The 17,775-nt window shown below is 38.8% G+C and overlaps 2 protein-coding genes across 6 annotated transcripts in view; one reads left to right on the forward strand and one right to left on the reverse strand.

The window, feature by feature from the left end:
* Nucleotides 1-921: 921 nt before the first annotated feature.
* ankra2 (ankyrin repeat, family A (RFXANK-like), 2) lies at nucleotides 922-4,725 on the reverse strand. 2 transcript variants are annotated; one of them, XM_051411736.1, is made up of 9 exons: nucleotides 4,624-4,725; nucleotides 3,963-4,311; nucleotides 3,705-3,863; nucleotides 3,542-3,607; nucleotides 3,033-3,130; nucleotides 2,819-2,944; nucleotides 2,630-2,696; nucleotides 2,390-2,470; nucleotides 922-2,055 (listed from the first exon to the last, which is right to left on the reverse strand). In XM_051411736.1, the coding sequence occupies exons 2-9, from the start codon at nucleotides 4,252-4,254 to the stop codon at nucleotides 2,000-2,002; spliced, it is 945 nt and encodes a 314-aa protein (XP_051267696.1). In that variant the 5' UTR covers nucleotides 4,255-4,311; nucleotides 4,624-4,725; the 3' UTR covers nucleotides 922-1,999. The 2 variants fall into 2 exon arrangements, with proteins under 2 accessions (XP_051267696.1, XP_051267695.1); XM_051411735.1 differs by lacking the exon at nucleotides 4,624-4,725 and adding an exon at nucleotides 4,472-4,617.
* Nucleotides 4,726-9,710: 4,985 nt separating this feature from the next.
* Nucleotides 9,711-17,775, forward strand: part of arhgef28a (Rho guanine nucleotide exchange factor (GEF) 28a) — a 40,978-nt gene continuing 32,913 nt past the window's right edge. For 3 of the 4 annotated variants that reach the window (XM_051411708.1, XM_051411709.1, XM_051411711.1), the window contains exons 1-2: nucleotides 9,711-9,969; nucleotides 12,607-12,661. In XM_051411708.1, coding sequence (XP_051267668.1) covers nucleotides 12,629-12,661 — 33 coding nt within the window. In that variant the 5' untranslated portion in view covers nucleotides 9,711-9,969; nucleotides 12,607-12,628. The remainder of the gene's footprint in view (nucleotides 9,970-12,606; nucleotides 12,662-17,775) is intronic. The other variant, XM_051411710.1, reaches the window with a different exon arrangement.

Raw genomic sequence — 17,775 nt, forward strand, 5'->3', positions numbered from 1 at the left:
GAACTGACATTCATGGTCCCCCAACTTTGGTGATCCTCTCTAGAACCATTATGAGGTTGACATTTGTGGATTGTTGTGAAATGTCTGAACCATTGAAAGGATTGCTGTGACATTTGGTGCAGACATTCATATCCCCCCCCTCCAGGAGGAACTGTGCTGACTTTGGTGATCATCTGACCTTTACCACTATCATCTGGTCTAAAATTCAGTATGTCCACACAAGCCCAATTCTAGCATACCAAACTAAAATGGTGAACATGGGAGATATATCTGCTTAAATCAGCTTGTTGGCATCATTGAGAGCATGTTAACAGCACAGCAGTGTACCTAAGAATGGCACAGAGCTGCTACCATGGCTGTAGCCTCTTATGAAACACAGCTCAATATTATGAAATGTTATTTCATCATTCTACTTTTCATAATAAGAGCTTATTGTGGGTCTTTTTTTCCCCTATTCCCGCAGCTTTTATTTCTAAATGTCATCTTCCCCAATGACCTGCCTCAGTGGAACTTTGCATTCATTCACTGTGTGTCAAACATGACACACTGGCCACAGCCAGTTACGTGATTTGAGACTTTGAAAAAAGGACTCTGAAATAAAGACCCACAATAAGCAGTTATTATGAAAAGAAGCATGATGAAATAACTCAACATTTTAAAAGACAATGAGCTTGTTGGTTATGGTTATATATTTTGGCTATATTCATTCAAATGATTATTTGTTTGGCTTATTTAATGTTGTACTGTATTATAAATGTACAGAATTTAATAGTACCCTACAGTTATTATTAGATTCTTAACTTGTAACTGGATAGCCCTATAGCTTTACATTCAGTGATACAGGCTTCTCTCCTGTCTTACTATCTATCCCTACTAGCCACTAAATAAGTGTATATTCTCCACATAACTGACTCTGTTGACTGCAGTTTAAAAAGATATTTTAATTAAATAACAGCTTAATTTCCATTACTATAAACAGTGGTTTGACCTTTCTGACTTGCAATCAGATAAATATCTGTACAGAATGATGTCTGAGACTGAGGTCAGTACAAGTAATTTCTTGATACACCACTTACAGTACGACTGGTATAAAACACAAGCACACTCATACAGTGGCAAACAGCACCACAATAACCCCGTGGGACATTTAAATGAGGTGTGAGGTCACAACACATCAGTAGAAATTAGTATCACAATACAGAGAAACACAAAGGACTTACATCAATATGATCATTTTATCACATTACGACACAATGTCCAAATTATTCAAATAAATAAACTCAGTACAACCAACACAAACATCTTCAGGAAAAACAAACAGCTTGGCAGCGTCGTGAAAGCACACAGTCTGTGCCATAGGCCTTCCAGTACATAAAGTATTTCCAGTCCACCCACTGCAGTCTTCAGCGGAGCCTCACAAATGTGCTCACTATGAAGACCATACAGCATGAATGTCAGGAAATTCAACGTATTATATTAATATTCTTTAATTCTTCAGAACGGTTTATTATTATGGTTAATAAGCTCGTTTAAAAACACTTGCCATGATGGCAAAAGGATAATGTAAATATACAATATTAAAAGATTCAAAACAAAACCTCCATGCGTATTTCAATCAAAATCAACCATACACTGCACTGCACATTTTACAGCATACTACAGGTGCAGTGCAGTGCATGCTGGGTTGTAGTGACGAACGTAACTTTTTACGTTCCTGTTGAAAACCTTTCAGTGTATCTCGAGCTGATTTGCTACTCCCCATTCGGTGTGAAAAAGTGCAGAGTAAAACAGTTTGGGGGAGGGTTAAAATTGAACATTTACACGGCACAAACCTTATCGTGCATCATGCCAACAACATAATATCGATATGATGCAACGCTGTTGAAATGTCACTTAATGGAACAAACTATTTCTGTTGGTCGACAGCCTGGGCGTGCTAAATGATTGTCCAGAGCCCAGCGTTGTCCCTTCAGTATTTGTTTTCCTCAAGTGTCACAGTTCATTCTCTGATTCCCATCAGTAACTTCAGTAAGTGTGCCTCCATCACCTGTTGAACTAAACAGAGAAACACAAGATAGTTTATTGAATTGAGCTGTGTGTCATTTCAAAGTGGATAGTGACTTTTTCTGAGCAGGCTTTTACTGTCTTGGGAGCAGCAGCATTATCAACATCTCACCTGCTCACCAGTACAAACTTGAATTATGTACATTTAGAGAAAAAATCCAACTTGCCTCCTTTAATGCTCACTTCTGAGTCATGAGTCAAAGTGACTTTATTTCAAGGGATTGTGAGACTCAAATTAAATAGAAGAAAATGTTTCTCAGCCTTTGTGTATCTACATGTTTTGTTTTTTTTTTGTCTATTAGGCTAATGTTTAATTTACACATACCATTCCGGTGGCCCATAGCCACAGCCATGTCCATTGCATTGAATCCAGAATCTGACTCTATGGTAGGGTCAGCACCACTCTCTGAGGACACACAGACATACATAACACTTTAGTATTGTACAGGTTGATGTTAGACACATATCATACCAATACAGAAGAACTGACTTGTTTATCCTTATATCAATAAAGATGGGTATTTCTGAACACAGGTGTTACTTTGAGTAAAATATTTGTCCTTACCTAACAAGATTTCGACACAGCGCACATGGTTCCCGTGGACAGCGTATAGCAGAGGGGCTCCTCCATTCTGAAATCCACAATAGGAACATCAACAAGGCACATGGACTGACGCCGCCTTACTTTTTTGTTGTTATATTCTACTTAACCACGTCAGATGAACATGTGATAATGACATGTTAGTATTCTTACCCAGTCATATTCATTGACGTCAACCCCGCAGTCAATGAGCATCTTCACAATATCGGTGTATCCCTTACTGCAGGCCAAGGACAATGCACTTTCCCTCCCTTTGGCCAGGAGGTTGGGGTCAGCACCCTACAGCAAAGAATGATACAAAATCATGACCAGTGAATACATAAAGAGCACATGGTCTAATATGATAAAAACCTTTACTTTTCCATACATTTTGGAGCAGAAACTCGACAACAGCGATTTGTCCATGTGCAGCTGCCCACATCAGGGGGGTAAAGCCTTCCTCATCTTGGAGATTGATCACAGTCTCTATTAAAATGATACAGACACAGATTTTTTTAAAAACCCCAACATGATCACTACATATATTTTCATCATCATCCATATGCACTTCATTTGCAGGATTGTGGCTGCCATTGGGTGAGACTCACTCTTTATTATATATTAAGTACCATCTTGTTCAGCATGTGATTTATATGAAATAATAACTGCCAAACATTTTCTTTTTGGATTGTTGGTCTAACTAAAGAAGACACGTGAAGACATCATCTGGGGCTCTGGGTAATTGTGGTGGGTAATATATATTAGCCATTTTAAGGACAAATCAATCAATTGTCAAATTAATCTGTTATGAAAATAATTGTTAGTTGCAGCCCTAAACACCAATGGTTATTATTATGTTTCTTTATGCCTGTTTGATGACCCAGATGGACAGCCTACCTTGTTCAATCCTGCTGGCCAGAAACACCATTTCACCCTGGGCCGCGAGCTGATGAATGGACAGAGCTGAGGCGGAAAAAAAACATGCGTGATTAACACTTTGACTTGATTTACGTTAAAAACATTTTTAATAAATGAGCTCAAAACAAACTGTGGTACTTACAATGCACCAAAAGAGGCGTGGAAGAAACTTCATTGCCGCGGTGCTTATTGGTGAGTGTGGTGGACTGCTTGATGGGGGAGAAATGTTTGGTGGTGGATGGTGTGTAAACATGGCGTACTTGTATACCTGGGGAAGGTGAGGTCTGGATATTGCACTCGGCTGAAAGAGAAGGAAGACATCGTGTGGTAAAGTAAGCTCACATTAGTCGTGTGTTACTTGGGCATTATAACAAAAATGTAAAATCTATGTCGTTCTTACCTTTAAATAAAACAGAAGCCACCTCCAGATCAGAGTTGACCTGGTCCTGGATGTTCTTGCTGTCCTCCTCGTTGAGCGACTTGACAAATCTGGAGCAAACATTCATGTCAAAGCGGTTGGGCAGGATGAACTTGATGCCCATGGCCACATTCTGGGTCCCTGGGTCATCTCCTGTCGACTGCTCTGTCTTGATGGCACCCAAATCCGGCATTACACAGATCCCTTCCATGTCCTCGGGTGCCAGAGGACACTCTCCTGTCCCATCTGAGGCTGACACGGTAACGTTGTCCATCCTCTCTGCTCACACACTGAACTGTCAATCTGAGGTTACACTGAAGCCACTGCACGCCTGAAAAGGGTTATAAACAAGTTATATTGAACTAAAATGGGTACGTGTTGCTCTAGTTCACACTGCGTATAGCGTTAACATGACCTAAGTGTGGCTGACGATGCTACTATAGATATAGTATTATTATAGATATAGTAAAGTCCCAATGTTAAATACCTACCAACTGTCTGTTAGCTTTCAGTTAGCAGGTTAGCTATTGTTATCGTGACCTCGCGTTAGTTACTGACTAACTGTGGCAATTACATTTGAACGTGGAAACACGTGGAGCGTAGACGGCGAACTAGCTATTAAAAATGTAAAGACGTTTCTTACTCGCAGAGGCATTGTTTTATTTGAATATCTTCGTGCTGTTATCTCCCTTCTTTCGGCGTTTTGATTGATGTACGCATGCGCAATGGGCCGCGTCCACAACCCGGTGCACCCATTATTAACCTCCCTGTATTTAGTTCCGGAACCTCCACATCATACTGCTGGTGGACGGATGGATTTATTTGATTCACTATGAGCAGACATTCAATTCATCAACATAGCATTATAGGATTCTATAATCTAAAATCAGTCTGTTCAGTTAATACAATAAAATTGTAATCTATTTGATGTATAGTAATTTAGTTATTTATGTCAGTAGCACATCAGGGATTTAAAAATAAGTTCATCAGAGTGCTAACATAAGGTGTCTTGATATTTTCACTGACTTATTAAGGCAATCTTCCACATCCAGGGCTATTTTCCAATGAAAGCTGTAACCAATTAACTAAATGACTAACTGAACAAAAAAGAATGATCTGAACTCGATACCAAGTAAAGCTGAGCCAATAGCCTTCTGTTGTACTGCAATTGTATTGTAATAAACAGTTAACTGATTGCGGTCACTTATTTATAGGGCACCTTTCTCGGGGGAGGAATTTTCCATCTTTATAGTTAATTCAAATCATCACTACTACATAACAACGGACCGATTCAATTACTGTGTGTAGCCAACATGAATGCTGAATGGCATGTTACCACATGACAAAATAAACAGATTCAAATGAACTGATATATAAACAAAATTAAGTTTTAATCAGAAATAATTTCAACAAATATCGCAAGTCCATTATACATCATTAACTGACTTCATTACAGGCTCTGAACCATTATTTTTGGGTCTTATCTGGCATGCCCTGTTGCTATTAATATCTTTAAATCTAACTAATGGTTGTGTAAAAAAATTACTGACCGGAGATCGCTGATGAGCAGATGTTACAAATAATAATCAAATAATGACACCTTATCCTCAAGAAGGGGTACGCATCAGAAAAGTTCAACAAAGCATAGAGATTTTGAGCTTGTTTAATATTCTTTTAGATCAGTTTACCACATTAATGACGGGGAATTACAAACTCCTTCCAACAGTGGTTATTATCTTTGCTCCAAGTTCCAACCCGTTAATCTGATTTAGAGGTAACGCCAAGTATTTCCTCAGAATCCGTCAAATCCCTTCATCGAAAGGCATAAACATGGCATTAGTCTTCTTTTTTTATTGAATTCAGAGATGAAGAGGTGAGTCTCACCTCGCTTCGCAGTGATCTGTAGTACTTTTCATGAACAATATCAATCAGTCAATCAATCAATCTGTCTGTCTGTCTATTGATCTATCTATAATGGCGTAATTAGGCTTTTCAGGATAAACTGTGTTTAAGCCCCTGGAGTATTTATCCCATTCATTAGTCCAAAATAAAATGTTTAATTGCCATCTTTCCTGTGTGATGCTTTATTTCAGTAATTTCAGAACATGTTGATACTTATTTTATTTAACCTTATTTCTCACTTGGTACATGTCCCAAAATTAAAATCCCTAAACTTTAATTTAAGGCCATAATTTTTATGATTTGTGTATTTGAAAGGTCAAGAGAAGCTTTCGATGTTTGTTTGTGGTTTGTTCAAGTAAGAATTACCACACAGCAGTTCCTAAGCTGTTGTTCTTGGACTGGATATGGAATTTATTTTTTCATCAAAGAAGTGCTGATTGACTGTGCTGGGATCACACCACCAGGCACTGCAAGGAGAGACATTTGTCCTGAGGCCTCTTTGTGGGCAGTTGTTGTTGCTGTTTACTTATTTACTTGTTTTGTTTTTTTGTCTGATAACGAGGTCAAGGGTCACGGTCCATCCATGCCTCTATGATAACATGAGGGGGTCTTGAGGAGGTTCACATGCTCTGGTCTTGGCTGCTCTCGCCATCTACAGGACACCTGGATTACTTGCACTGAAAATACATGAGATTACACTTTATACTTTACCTGGCGTGGACCTCACTTTGTGCTCTATTTTGAAAAACTATTAAAATTTTTAGAAAAATAAATTAAAAAGGATTAAAGATGATATGATGTTATTTGGAAAACCTCCACATGATGGCAGTATTGTACGTTTATTCAGTTTCTACTTACTTATTTGGCCAACAGATGGCACCACAATTTAACAGGATATGAATTGCAGTGCTGCATACTTGATGGGCTTTGTTCCTTTCCCAAATAGCCTATAATCCTCTCATCTTCCCAATTAAGCAGGACAGCGCTATCTGAGGGAAACTCTAAATTAACTGACTGCCGACTGTGTCAAAAGTAAGACAGTATTGTTGCAGACTGTCAGCTGTGACCTCGTTTCAGACATTTAATCTGTTGCTCATTATCAGTCAGTAGGATAAGTCTGGGAAGTTTGGGAGCAGGAAGGGTGGGAAAGTCTTCCTCTTGCTTCCTGTTACTCTCATACATCTCTGTGAACGCCTGTTTCTTCTGTGCCTGTTTATGGTTACAATCCAGCTGAGACCCGAAAGATTTTTATCCCACAGAAGAGCATTAGTATTTCATACAAATTGAGCACCGTTTTTTTTTTTTTTAAACCCTAATGCACAAGTCATTTGACAGTTCACATGTTCATCATCTTAATTCACTCTAGTTATAATTCAGTTATGAGAACAAAATGTCTCTAATGCTAAAATAAATTATATATATGATTGGCTACAAAAATCTCAGATTAACTGCTATTACTACAGTCACATTTATATGATAGAATCAGCAATCGCTGAATAGTTTTACAGTAAATATGAGCCTATAGGATTATAGTAAATGCTGTTAAACTCCAGTGGAGAAGAGTCATAAAGTCAGTGAACTAGCTATCTAAAGGTTGCTAACATCTGCTAACATTAGCCACCATAAACTACTGGTCATACCAGACCAAGTAACTCTGTAGCAGCAAAACTGTGGAGTGCATTTAATTGATCAAGGGTGCGTTTAGTTGGTAATGAATGTAACATCTCATTTGTAAGGCAAAGAATGTTTTTTTTCTTCATTCAAAAGTTATATTCTCACTTTAAAATAGTTTTTGGGTGTTTTATTTTGAAAATAGGAAAAGAAAAGCTCATATTTTTATACGATTACAGGTTCTCTATCTACTATGTGTATTTTTTTAAATTAGTATTCTGTATTTATATAGCGCCTTTCTAGTCTTTTGACCACTCGGTGCGCTGTACACTACATGCCACACCCTATTTGCACACATTCATACAGTGATGGCAGTGGCTGCCATGAAAGGTACCAACTGCTCACCAGAACGAAAACTAAGCATTTACACACAGTCATACACTGAAGCACAGCACCGGGAGCCATTTGGGGTTCAGTATCTTGCTCAAGGACCCTTCGACATGCAGCGAGAGGAGCCACAGAGGGGCCCTCTATTGATTTTAAACATGATGTTCAGTTCATTAGACATGATGAGTTCTACTCAATCAACTAGGAGAACAGTTGTTTAATGTTATCTGTGGCTCAGAAGGAGCTTTCAAAGTTTTTTTTAAATAAACCTTAGCTTACCTTTGATGATGTCCTTGAAGTCCTTGGCTTGAAGATTAAAAGTGATCAGAACTGTGGGACATTTAGAAGACAAAGAGGTCTAATAAAATAAATGATTGGGTTGCATCATGGGAAATGTAGGATCCAGCATTTTTGGAGCTTGACCCATTATACAGTATAAAAGTAAAGAAAAGTTCTATGGAAATGCAATAGTAAATTTCTAAAACCCTTTAATGAACACAACCCCTCTGACACAAACAACTGTCTTGTTTTCTTCTTACTGTCATGTAGCTCAGTAGTGGCTAAATATATCTGTATACTGTGACAAACACTGAGACAGCATAGATACACAGTAGATATTAATAACACCCACATATTGATATAATGATATAATATCATACAATATCAAAAACACTTCCGCGGTTTAAAATTATCTCTTAGTCAGATATATCCTGTGTCAGAATCAACAAAAATGCAGTGGTGGAAGAAGTGATCAGTGTTATTCAAGTAAAAGTAGTTATATTGTGTAAATATACTCAATTACAAATAGAAGTTATGCATTAGACACTCAAAAAGTGCAGAAATATTGTCAGCAAAATGTAATGAAGTATGTATTTAGCAGAATCACCCCTTTTAGGGTGTTTATTACTACATATTCTGTATTATTGTATTAGTATCATTGATGTTTTAATGTGTAAGCAGCATTTTACTGTTCAACTATTCTATATAGACATTGTATGTTGTTGGTCATTGTTGTTTATTATATATTCATATAGGCTATACACCTATTTTTTCACCAGTAGCATCCTATTTTGGCCTCTTGTGCATGACATTTTTAGCACTGTTGTTGTTGTATTAGGGTTTACTGTATATTGTTTATGTATGCTCTTGTGTTGTGTGTGAGTTTGTGCCCCTGACTGCAACTGCAGTTTCCCATCTGGGATAATAAAATGACTGTACTGAACTAAACTGAACATATACACTTTTTGTTGTCCTTGTTTTTAGCTGTATGTCTAGTTCTACCTCCCTTAAATTGTGGGACTGTGTGTAACACTGAGAGCAACCTAAAAGCAGATTCAGATTCCTGTATTATATATACACATATTTGCTGATTTCTCATTCTGACTGCTGTTAAATCTATTATCTATCATATACAATATTTCCTGATACAGTAGCAGGCTGTAAAATGGAAATGCATAAGTAGAAATATCTCAAATGAGTACTTAAGCACGTGAGTACATTTCTGCTTGGTGTACAAAAGTGACATCACTCCAACTTGTCTCTGATTGGAGGAAATTGAAATTACAACCGACCCTGATGCAGGCTGAACAACGCCATAAAGTACAGTAATGTTAAACCCACAGTAAATACAACGCATGGAAACACCATGTAAAGCACGAAATGTCACGTTTAACTCACCATATACAGGGGGACATTACATTTATAGGGGATAATATGAGCATATATCATATCATGGGAATCTCCCTGCCTCCCTGGGGAGGCTTCAGTCCCGCAGCCCGTTTGTGTGTGTGTGTGTGTGTGTGTGTGTGTGTGTGTGCGTGTGCGAGGGGGGCTGGACCAGGGCAGAGGAGCAGACTGCTGCAGAGTGGAGAAACAACTCTGGGCGACACCTGCAAACAAACTCCCAGCCGACTCTCTCTTTCTGAAGCTGAGACTGAACAGTAATGCGGAATAAGGGTGTGAGAGGTGTTACTGATTATTAAGCGCAGAAGCAACAGCAGAGAAACTTTTTTTTTTTTTTTTTTTTTACGATAAGTCGTGCGAGTTCCCGGACAGACCGAGAGCTGAGAGCTGAGAGAGGCGACAGCAGGTAATGGCACGCTTATTCACCTTTTGCTGCAAATGGTAGTCGTTCAGCTCAGTAACATTATCGCGATGATGTTCACTTTTTTAATTTGTGGTTTCTTTTGTTTTATAGTCGATCTAATGCTGGTGCGTTCACAGGTAAAACGTAAAAACAAAAACAAAAAACGTGGCGACTTCTCTCATACTGTGGCACTGTTATGGTCATTTTGCTCTGATGCATTTACTGACTGCATTTGACTGCAGGAGTTTCACTTCCCGGTGAAAGCAGCAGAGGTCATTTATTTTTCCCTGAGGATATATTTGACTGCTGATAATGTGTATGCTAATCTTTACAGCCTGTTTTTCACTTCTTTGTTTGAGGGATTTATCGACCAGTCCATCCAGTGGCTTAGCAGCGAGGTTGTTTTCCATTATGTCCTATCATAAGGGTGTAGTTTTTGTTGTTTACCCTCCACTCTGAATTACCCACAAGCCTTATTTCCAAGGTTGCCACTCATATTTATGTTACCATCACTGTGAGTACAGAAGAAAGTTTTCACACATTTTTATTACATGAAGATACAATGACAGTGCTGAGTGAGAATGACAGTTATCTGTGTTAGTTTAAGAAGTGATGAGTAGCATTAGTCTCAAATTTATCTTCATGATATTTAAGCTAAAAAAAAATGATAATGTGTCACACATTAAAGTGTAATAATAACCAAAGAGCCGAAAGCAGAAAGGAACACCTTTTCATTCAGCCTTTAACTCATTGCAGCTTGTCATGTGAGAGGAATTAGATTATTCAATCATGCATCACCTGAAAAAATGTTCAGGACAACAGGATCAGCTTGCTCACGTCTGAGAGTATTTGAATCATGTATAGAGATATCATAATGAGCTTCTCAAATGCTTTTTGACAGCGTGCGTTCTCTTGTTATGTGTAATCTCTTTTCTCACGCTCTGTTCTGGAGTGACTGGCCACCAGCCAGGTCAGGTTTCTTATTCACATTGAACATGTCAGAGGCTGGAGTGAGACTGAGGACAATGACTGACACAAATTCTGTGCAGACTAGAAAACTGGACTCTGCTTTAAGAGTCATTCTTACAAGTACTGTGTCTTACTTTGGTCATTATGGTTATTTTTGACCTTTGAACCCAAGAAGCTCAAATCAAGATGGATCTTGGTCCTTTATAAGATTCTATCTTTTAAACCTTACGTAAACACCAGAATATTCACGTTTGTTGATGTAATGGGGCGCAACCTGCCAACCTAGGGCAATGTTTATTCTACAATATGACACGTAAACCTTCTCTAGTTCCACTTTACAATAGTGTAGCCCAGTTGATATCAGTAGGATTAAGAACAGACACCCAGGCCTGTGGCATTGCACTCTTCTATTGATAAGATGTCCTTTTGACACAATATTACAGCACGCAAAAGTGATAGGGATAGTATTGTTACATAAACCCAAAGGACATCAGTTAGTGTATTATAATATAATGTGACTGGATCTGCTTTAATGACACTGGATGCTGTTCTTGGTGTTGGTGTCACTTTATAGTTTGATTTGCGCAAAATAAAATAAAGTCATCTTGGGTTTAACCCAGATTCAGAGGATTGTGTCTCTTGCCATCAGAATTAGGATTTTAGATTAATTTACTTTATTTACATGCAACGTTAACATGATAAATGATCGGATGTTTTATTTTGTTTGTGGAATAATGTGGTTATACTGAGAATACTCATTAGAGCTGGACAATTAGTTGATTAATTGTTTAGTCAACTAACGGACAATTAGTCTTGCACTATTTTGAAAATTGAGTAATCATTTACGAACATATTAAATAGCTTTTCTCTGTTTAATATAAGTGTAAATGTAATATATTTTGGGTTGTGGACTGTTGGTCAAACAAAACAACACATTTCATTCATATTGGCCAATGAGTATGTGTGATGGACACCAAATGATTAATCGATTAGTATTGTCAGATTAATCAACAGTGACAATAATTATTATTTGCACTTCAAATTGGGACAGAAACTCACCATAGATGCCTCTGAGCCACATAATTAAGGGCTTGTTTGAGAGGCACCAGCTCATGCAAATGAGTGTCTATGGACAAAGTGCAGACTGCAGAGCTGACACCACTGTGCAGCTTTGAAGTCATGCACTATTCACAGCTGAGAGTGAAGTCACAGCGGATCAGGTGTGTGCTGATGATACAGTTACCCTTTCCTCCACTGCTGCATCCTGCCTGTAGAGGCGGACGCTGCACAGCAGTTAAAGTAGCTTCATCCATCCAGGTGGTTATCTCAGTCAGTGCAAGCAGAGCATCATAGTGTTTACATCTTATATTTCACCAGAAAAAGTGTTGTATTTGCTGTTTTAAAATCGTTATCAGTTATCACCTGGGCTACTCAGTTCATTGGCTGCAGCATATGTTTCATTTGTTCTAGGCTTTATACACAGTGTCAGTGAAATCAATGCAATGATTCATTATATGGGAAATAGATGATAGTGTATTGTTTTCTAATTACAGCTGGCTATAGATTAGACTATACAACAAGAGACAACTTTGGACAAAAAATAGATAAAAGTCAAAAGGTTTCAGGTGTTATTATCCCAACATTGTAGTAACTTGACTATTTCCTCCTCAGGCATCTGGTGGATGGGGAGAAAATGGAGGTGAACAGAAGAGAGGTGCCTCTTTATGTAAGTACCTTTATGTTTTGCTCCTGTCTGTAACGATCGTACGTATTGGAGATGTCTATTTGGATATTTATTTGGGTGTGGTCGGGTGAATACATTTCTGTTTTTCATTTTTTTCCTCACCGGAATTAGAGCTCTCTAGTCTTTCCCTCCAGCCATCCCTTTGCTCTCAGCCCTGACTCTCCCTCTGTGCAGTGGTTGACTGGCAAGCCTTGTGTCGCAGGTGAAATCCAAGCCAGGAAGGTTTCAGTCCCCTGGGGAAGCCAGGCCTTACACAGCCTGCTCACCAGGTCCTCCGAAAGCAGGGCTTTCACAGAAAACAAGGGAGCCAGAATGAGCGACTATACCCAATTGTTTCTTAGCTTTTGAGGAGTACACCAGTGTATGAATTGAATGCAGTCTTTTCTGTCAGAATGTAAGAGTGCAGCGTGTGCAGGTGTGTTTGAATTGACAATAGTAGAACTTTGTTTCTCTCTGATACGTTCATTTCTTCCATCTGTACTCCTTTTCCCCTTAAACCTCCATATCCGCCATCTCTCCCTCTCTCTCACCCTTTATTCTCCCGTGTGTGGAAGCCTGGGTGGGCCAGTCACTGAAGCGTTGCCAGATTTCTGGTAAGCAGAGTGTGCTTGTTTTGCTGTGTCACCAGTTTCAGAGTGGGTGGGGTGGGGGGGGGGGGGGGCTCATAGAGGCTGATTGAGGACCGGTCTAAAACCCAGGCATGTGAATCATTACGGGCTCTACCACTTTCACATACACCTCTCCATTAAGAGGAAGTGGCGTCTCCACCCTCTAAGGTCACAGCTCAACAAGAGCAACTCTCACTGCTGAATGAGATCCAGATTTCAATGCCGGGCTTTGTGTGGGCAAGCCACGGCACACTGCTGTCATATAAAGGCTGTTATTGTAACACCCTTAGTAAAGTGTTATGGTGCACCTCCACACATACTACACAGTGTCAGGTCCATAGCAGATACTGTTAGGCCAGATCAATGGATCAATGGTTGCATTGAATTGCAGGCAGAAAGTGTGGGAGTTCCTGTGTTTGAGGAGGTTTTATTGAGCTCCAGTGTAGGACTTCACGTCAAATTGATTCTGTTCGTCCAGGTGCATATGTGTGTGTGTAAAATTTCTCCCCCTGCAAGAAGACTGTGTGCTCACGTTGGTGAGCTGAAAAGTTTCTCAATGTATAGTCATCCCTAGAAACACGACTAATAGAGTAATGGCTGCCAGCCTATTTGTCAGCCAACCACTTTGGTTCAGAAATGACTCAATAACTATCGGAGGGATTGCCAGGGAATTTTGTACGAACATTAATGTTCCCCAGAGGATGAATTATGACGACTTTAAACTTTCATCTAGCATCATCATCAGGTGGAAATTTTGTTGGTACCTGTTGGTACTGTTATTTTGAGTATGTTAGTATGACATTAGCGTTTTGTCTAAAGCACTGCTGCACCTGAGAGTCTGCAGAGCATGGCTGTAGACTCTTAGGCTTTTTTCTTTGTGGCAGCTATTATTTAAAAACAGCACAAATGGATAGTAGTTTATCTTTTTACTTTTTTTTGTAGTATGGTTTGATAGCTGCAGGTATCACCATTCTGTTTGAGCTAGTGGGTATGTCTGTATTACGGTTTATGGTTTTCCTCCCCCTGTAAGTGCTTCCACTGATTGTGTTTGTCAGGCTTTTCACATGTCAAACCAACAGAAAACATTTTTGTTTTGATAAGGTCATCATAAAAGAAAAAAAAAAAAATTTTAGTGATGGCATGTGCTCTCTATTAGAGCAGCTTTTCCAAATATTGCAGCCCTAAAACATCAATATGAGTCTTAATAATGATTCAAAATGCAGGTAAAATTCTTGGTAATTATTATGTAAGAATGAGTCTAATACTTGGCAGCCCTAGCCTTTGAAATGAAATGTTTGTGGCACCACTCCAGTTTCACTGACAGCATTGTAGACTAGTTATTAGTATCTCATTTGCACAGCAGATTAAATCAGAGGTATGTGTCTCAGCTGAGTATGAGAAAAGGCCTCCAGCACAGTTCTAGTTATCACCCTCAAGACTCAAATGAGATTCTGGTCCACTGATTTTCTTTTAGCTCTGATACACGTACCCTACGTGTCACTGTGATACTGTGTGACTTAGAAGTGTTTTCACTTTGAAACGTTATTTCAAAAGTCTTCACTTGATGTAAAAAATTCTGAATTAACCACCAGACTTCGCCTGCAGCTTCCTCAGGTTCACTCAGCAAACGATGTGTTAGATTGTTTGAGTGTTTATGAAATTCATTGAGCATGTGGAAGGTGGTAGAATGATCTGCGCATATGCCTTTTCTCAGTCCTCTGTTGGTTTTTGATCAAAGCCAAACCACTGAGTTAGAATGATTTATAGTGACTGGAACAGCAGTCTTTTTTGTCATTTCTCTGAGGACTTCAGCACACATCAATATGTCATTCGGGTCAGTTTCTTAACTGTTAATATTTAAAACAAAAAATACTCTGTCCCCGCTGACGTCAGGCTGTCCTCTCACCGAGGGAACTGACTGTTATTGGAGCTGTTTTTGTTGTCGCAGTGGCTGTGATCTTGCTCCCCTGATGTCACCTACGTGTTGCACTCAGGAGATCATGGCAAAGAGCTCTAAAGCTGATGATTGCTGGTTTCCTGGAGACCACAGGCAGCAGATTTGATGTTGTTTTTCTCCACTAAATGGCCAACAACATGGGGAGATTATAAAATCATGTCCCTGGAGTATACTTGGATTTAGTATTCTAATGAAAACAAGTATTAATACCCAGCACTTAAGTCATATTAAGGTGATCTACACAGCACAATTGCCTTTTAGATCTTTATTAAGCTCCGATTGCATATGTAATAAACCTCCTCATGTTTATGTTCCGTAATTAACACATTTTGCCTGATCTGAGAACTGCCCATATGGGAGGCATGAGGTAGAACCACAAGGTGTTGAATATTTCATTGTTACTGGATCAGGTTGTGTCATGGTAAAGCCCTGGAGAGAAGGCCATAGATCACATCAGTCTGACGTCTTATCACCAGCCAGCCATCCTCCTTCCTCCTCCCCAAGGCACAGAAGATACAGTTAGGATCAAGCATATTCTGTCTGATCAAATTGTACCTGTGTAAACCAATATTATCTGAGGTTGGGACAATTAAGTGGGAACTACAGCCTCCTTGGAGGAGTGAAAACAAAATCAGACGATATTAAATATAAGTTTTCACATATGTTTCTGTGTCTTTCAAAGACATTGAAACCTAATAGCTAAAGGACAATGTCAAAAGAATAAAACACAAAAGACAGAGAGTAGATGAAGCTAGCTGAAGAATTATTTTATGATCCAAAACTTAGCAGAGCAAAGTCACTCCAGGGCGAAAGTTAAATAAAGTTTCATGGTTACTTTGAAAAATATAAAGATATTCACAGTCACATTTCGATAGAATGAATGAATTCTACTTTCAAAAGGCACAAAATGTACAGTAACTAGCGATGCCCTGTGTCTACCCAGCCTCTTAAGAAATCAGGAAGGCTGCAGAAACTACAGGCCAGCATCTTATCTTCGTTAGGTGGAAAAACAATCAGCGATAACATTAACAGTGGTAAGTGTGCACTAAGTGGTACTGTAGCTAACCAGTGCACACAACAAGCTGAGAAACTGCAGCATGAGTCAGACCTCTATTATCAGTCCAAACAGCAGTCATACTAACACAAGAGGTCAGCTGCATTTTTACCTCTGAACCACTACGGACTGGACTCAAGTAGAAGCTGTCGAAAGCTCCCAAGAGTTAAGGGTCAAATAAAAAAAAAATCAGTCTGAAGGCTCAGACTGATATCAGTCTGAAGGCTCAGTCAGAATTGGAGATTTTATGCTTGTCTTATTATTGATTTGTGAACCAGGGGACAAGATGGTCTTTTCTTATGAGGTTGCGTAGGAAAATCTTTCACCTGTAATTACATTAACAAGATGCATTTTGAAAGTAACATCATGAAGCTCTCATCTGTGTCCTTTTACAGGCAGCTTGCTATCATGCTATATCCTAAATGTACTTCAATGGATATTAGGAATATAGAATAAGAATCTATTTATAATTGCATTCAGCAAATTGATTTACTGATCATATTACAGATGGCAGTCTCCGTCAGTCAGTCCACCACATGGTCCCTAGAAGATGTGCTGACTTTGGTGATCCTGAGTTTTTTTATTTTAGTTTTCACTAATCTCGAGAAATATTACAACATCTACTAAACGGATTCACACAAAAAACTATAAACTGGCCAGGATGATATATCAGCCAATATGAGTTTATTTTAGATTAAATATCAGTGGGGCTATAGTAATAAGCTTGATAATACTAATCATTTGATAATTTATTTGGCACCATCGTCGAGCATTGTCTTTTTGAGCATATAAACATGGTGATGGTAGCATTTAGCTCAAAGCACTGCTGTGCCTAAGTATCCTCACAGCTTAGAGGGGATATAGATAAAACAAAACGCAGTATCAGGCCCTTAAAATACATTTTAACATGATGGATGCCTTAGCCTAAAATATTAACAATAAGACTAAATTAAGGATGGCCCCATAAATCATAAGATAAAACCCTAAGCTGAGCACAAGAAAACAGAAGATAAGGATATTGCACAAGCATGGAACTCTAAGTATGCAATCCCTCTTGAACTTGAAAGATACACTCTGAGCTAACCCTCTTGTAAAGGTCAGCCTCTGGAGAAAAATAATGCTGGGTAGGTGAAGTAAATCTTGTGGTTTCCGTGTTTAGTAATCTATATTGATATTGAGGAGAAAAACATTTACTTTGTTTTGTCAGTGACAAAGAGGCACTACTTTCACTCTTCCAGTGTGTTGTATTGGCAACCGAATGTTGCAGAGACATTTTCTTGCAGGCATCAGTCGCAGTTTGGGTTTGTGTACACATAACATGAGATTGTTCTCAATAAAATCTTTGTGCTTTTCCTGCCCTTTGCTTCTTCAGTAGAGTGTAGACACTCCTCAGAGTTGTCTTTGGGGTGATGAGGAGAAAGCAGAGTTTAGACGAGGTCAATAAAAAACAGAGGGAACAGAAATAATGAATCTCATT

Source organism: Dicentrarchus labrax, unplaced genomic scaffold (genome assembly GCF_905237075.1).
Source record: "Dicentrarchus labrax unplaced genomic scaffold, dlabrax2021, whole genome shotgun sequence".
Lineage (NCBI taxonomy): Eukaryota > Metazoa > Chordata > Actinopteri > Moronidae > Dicentrarchus > Dicentrarchus labrax.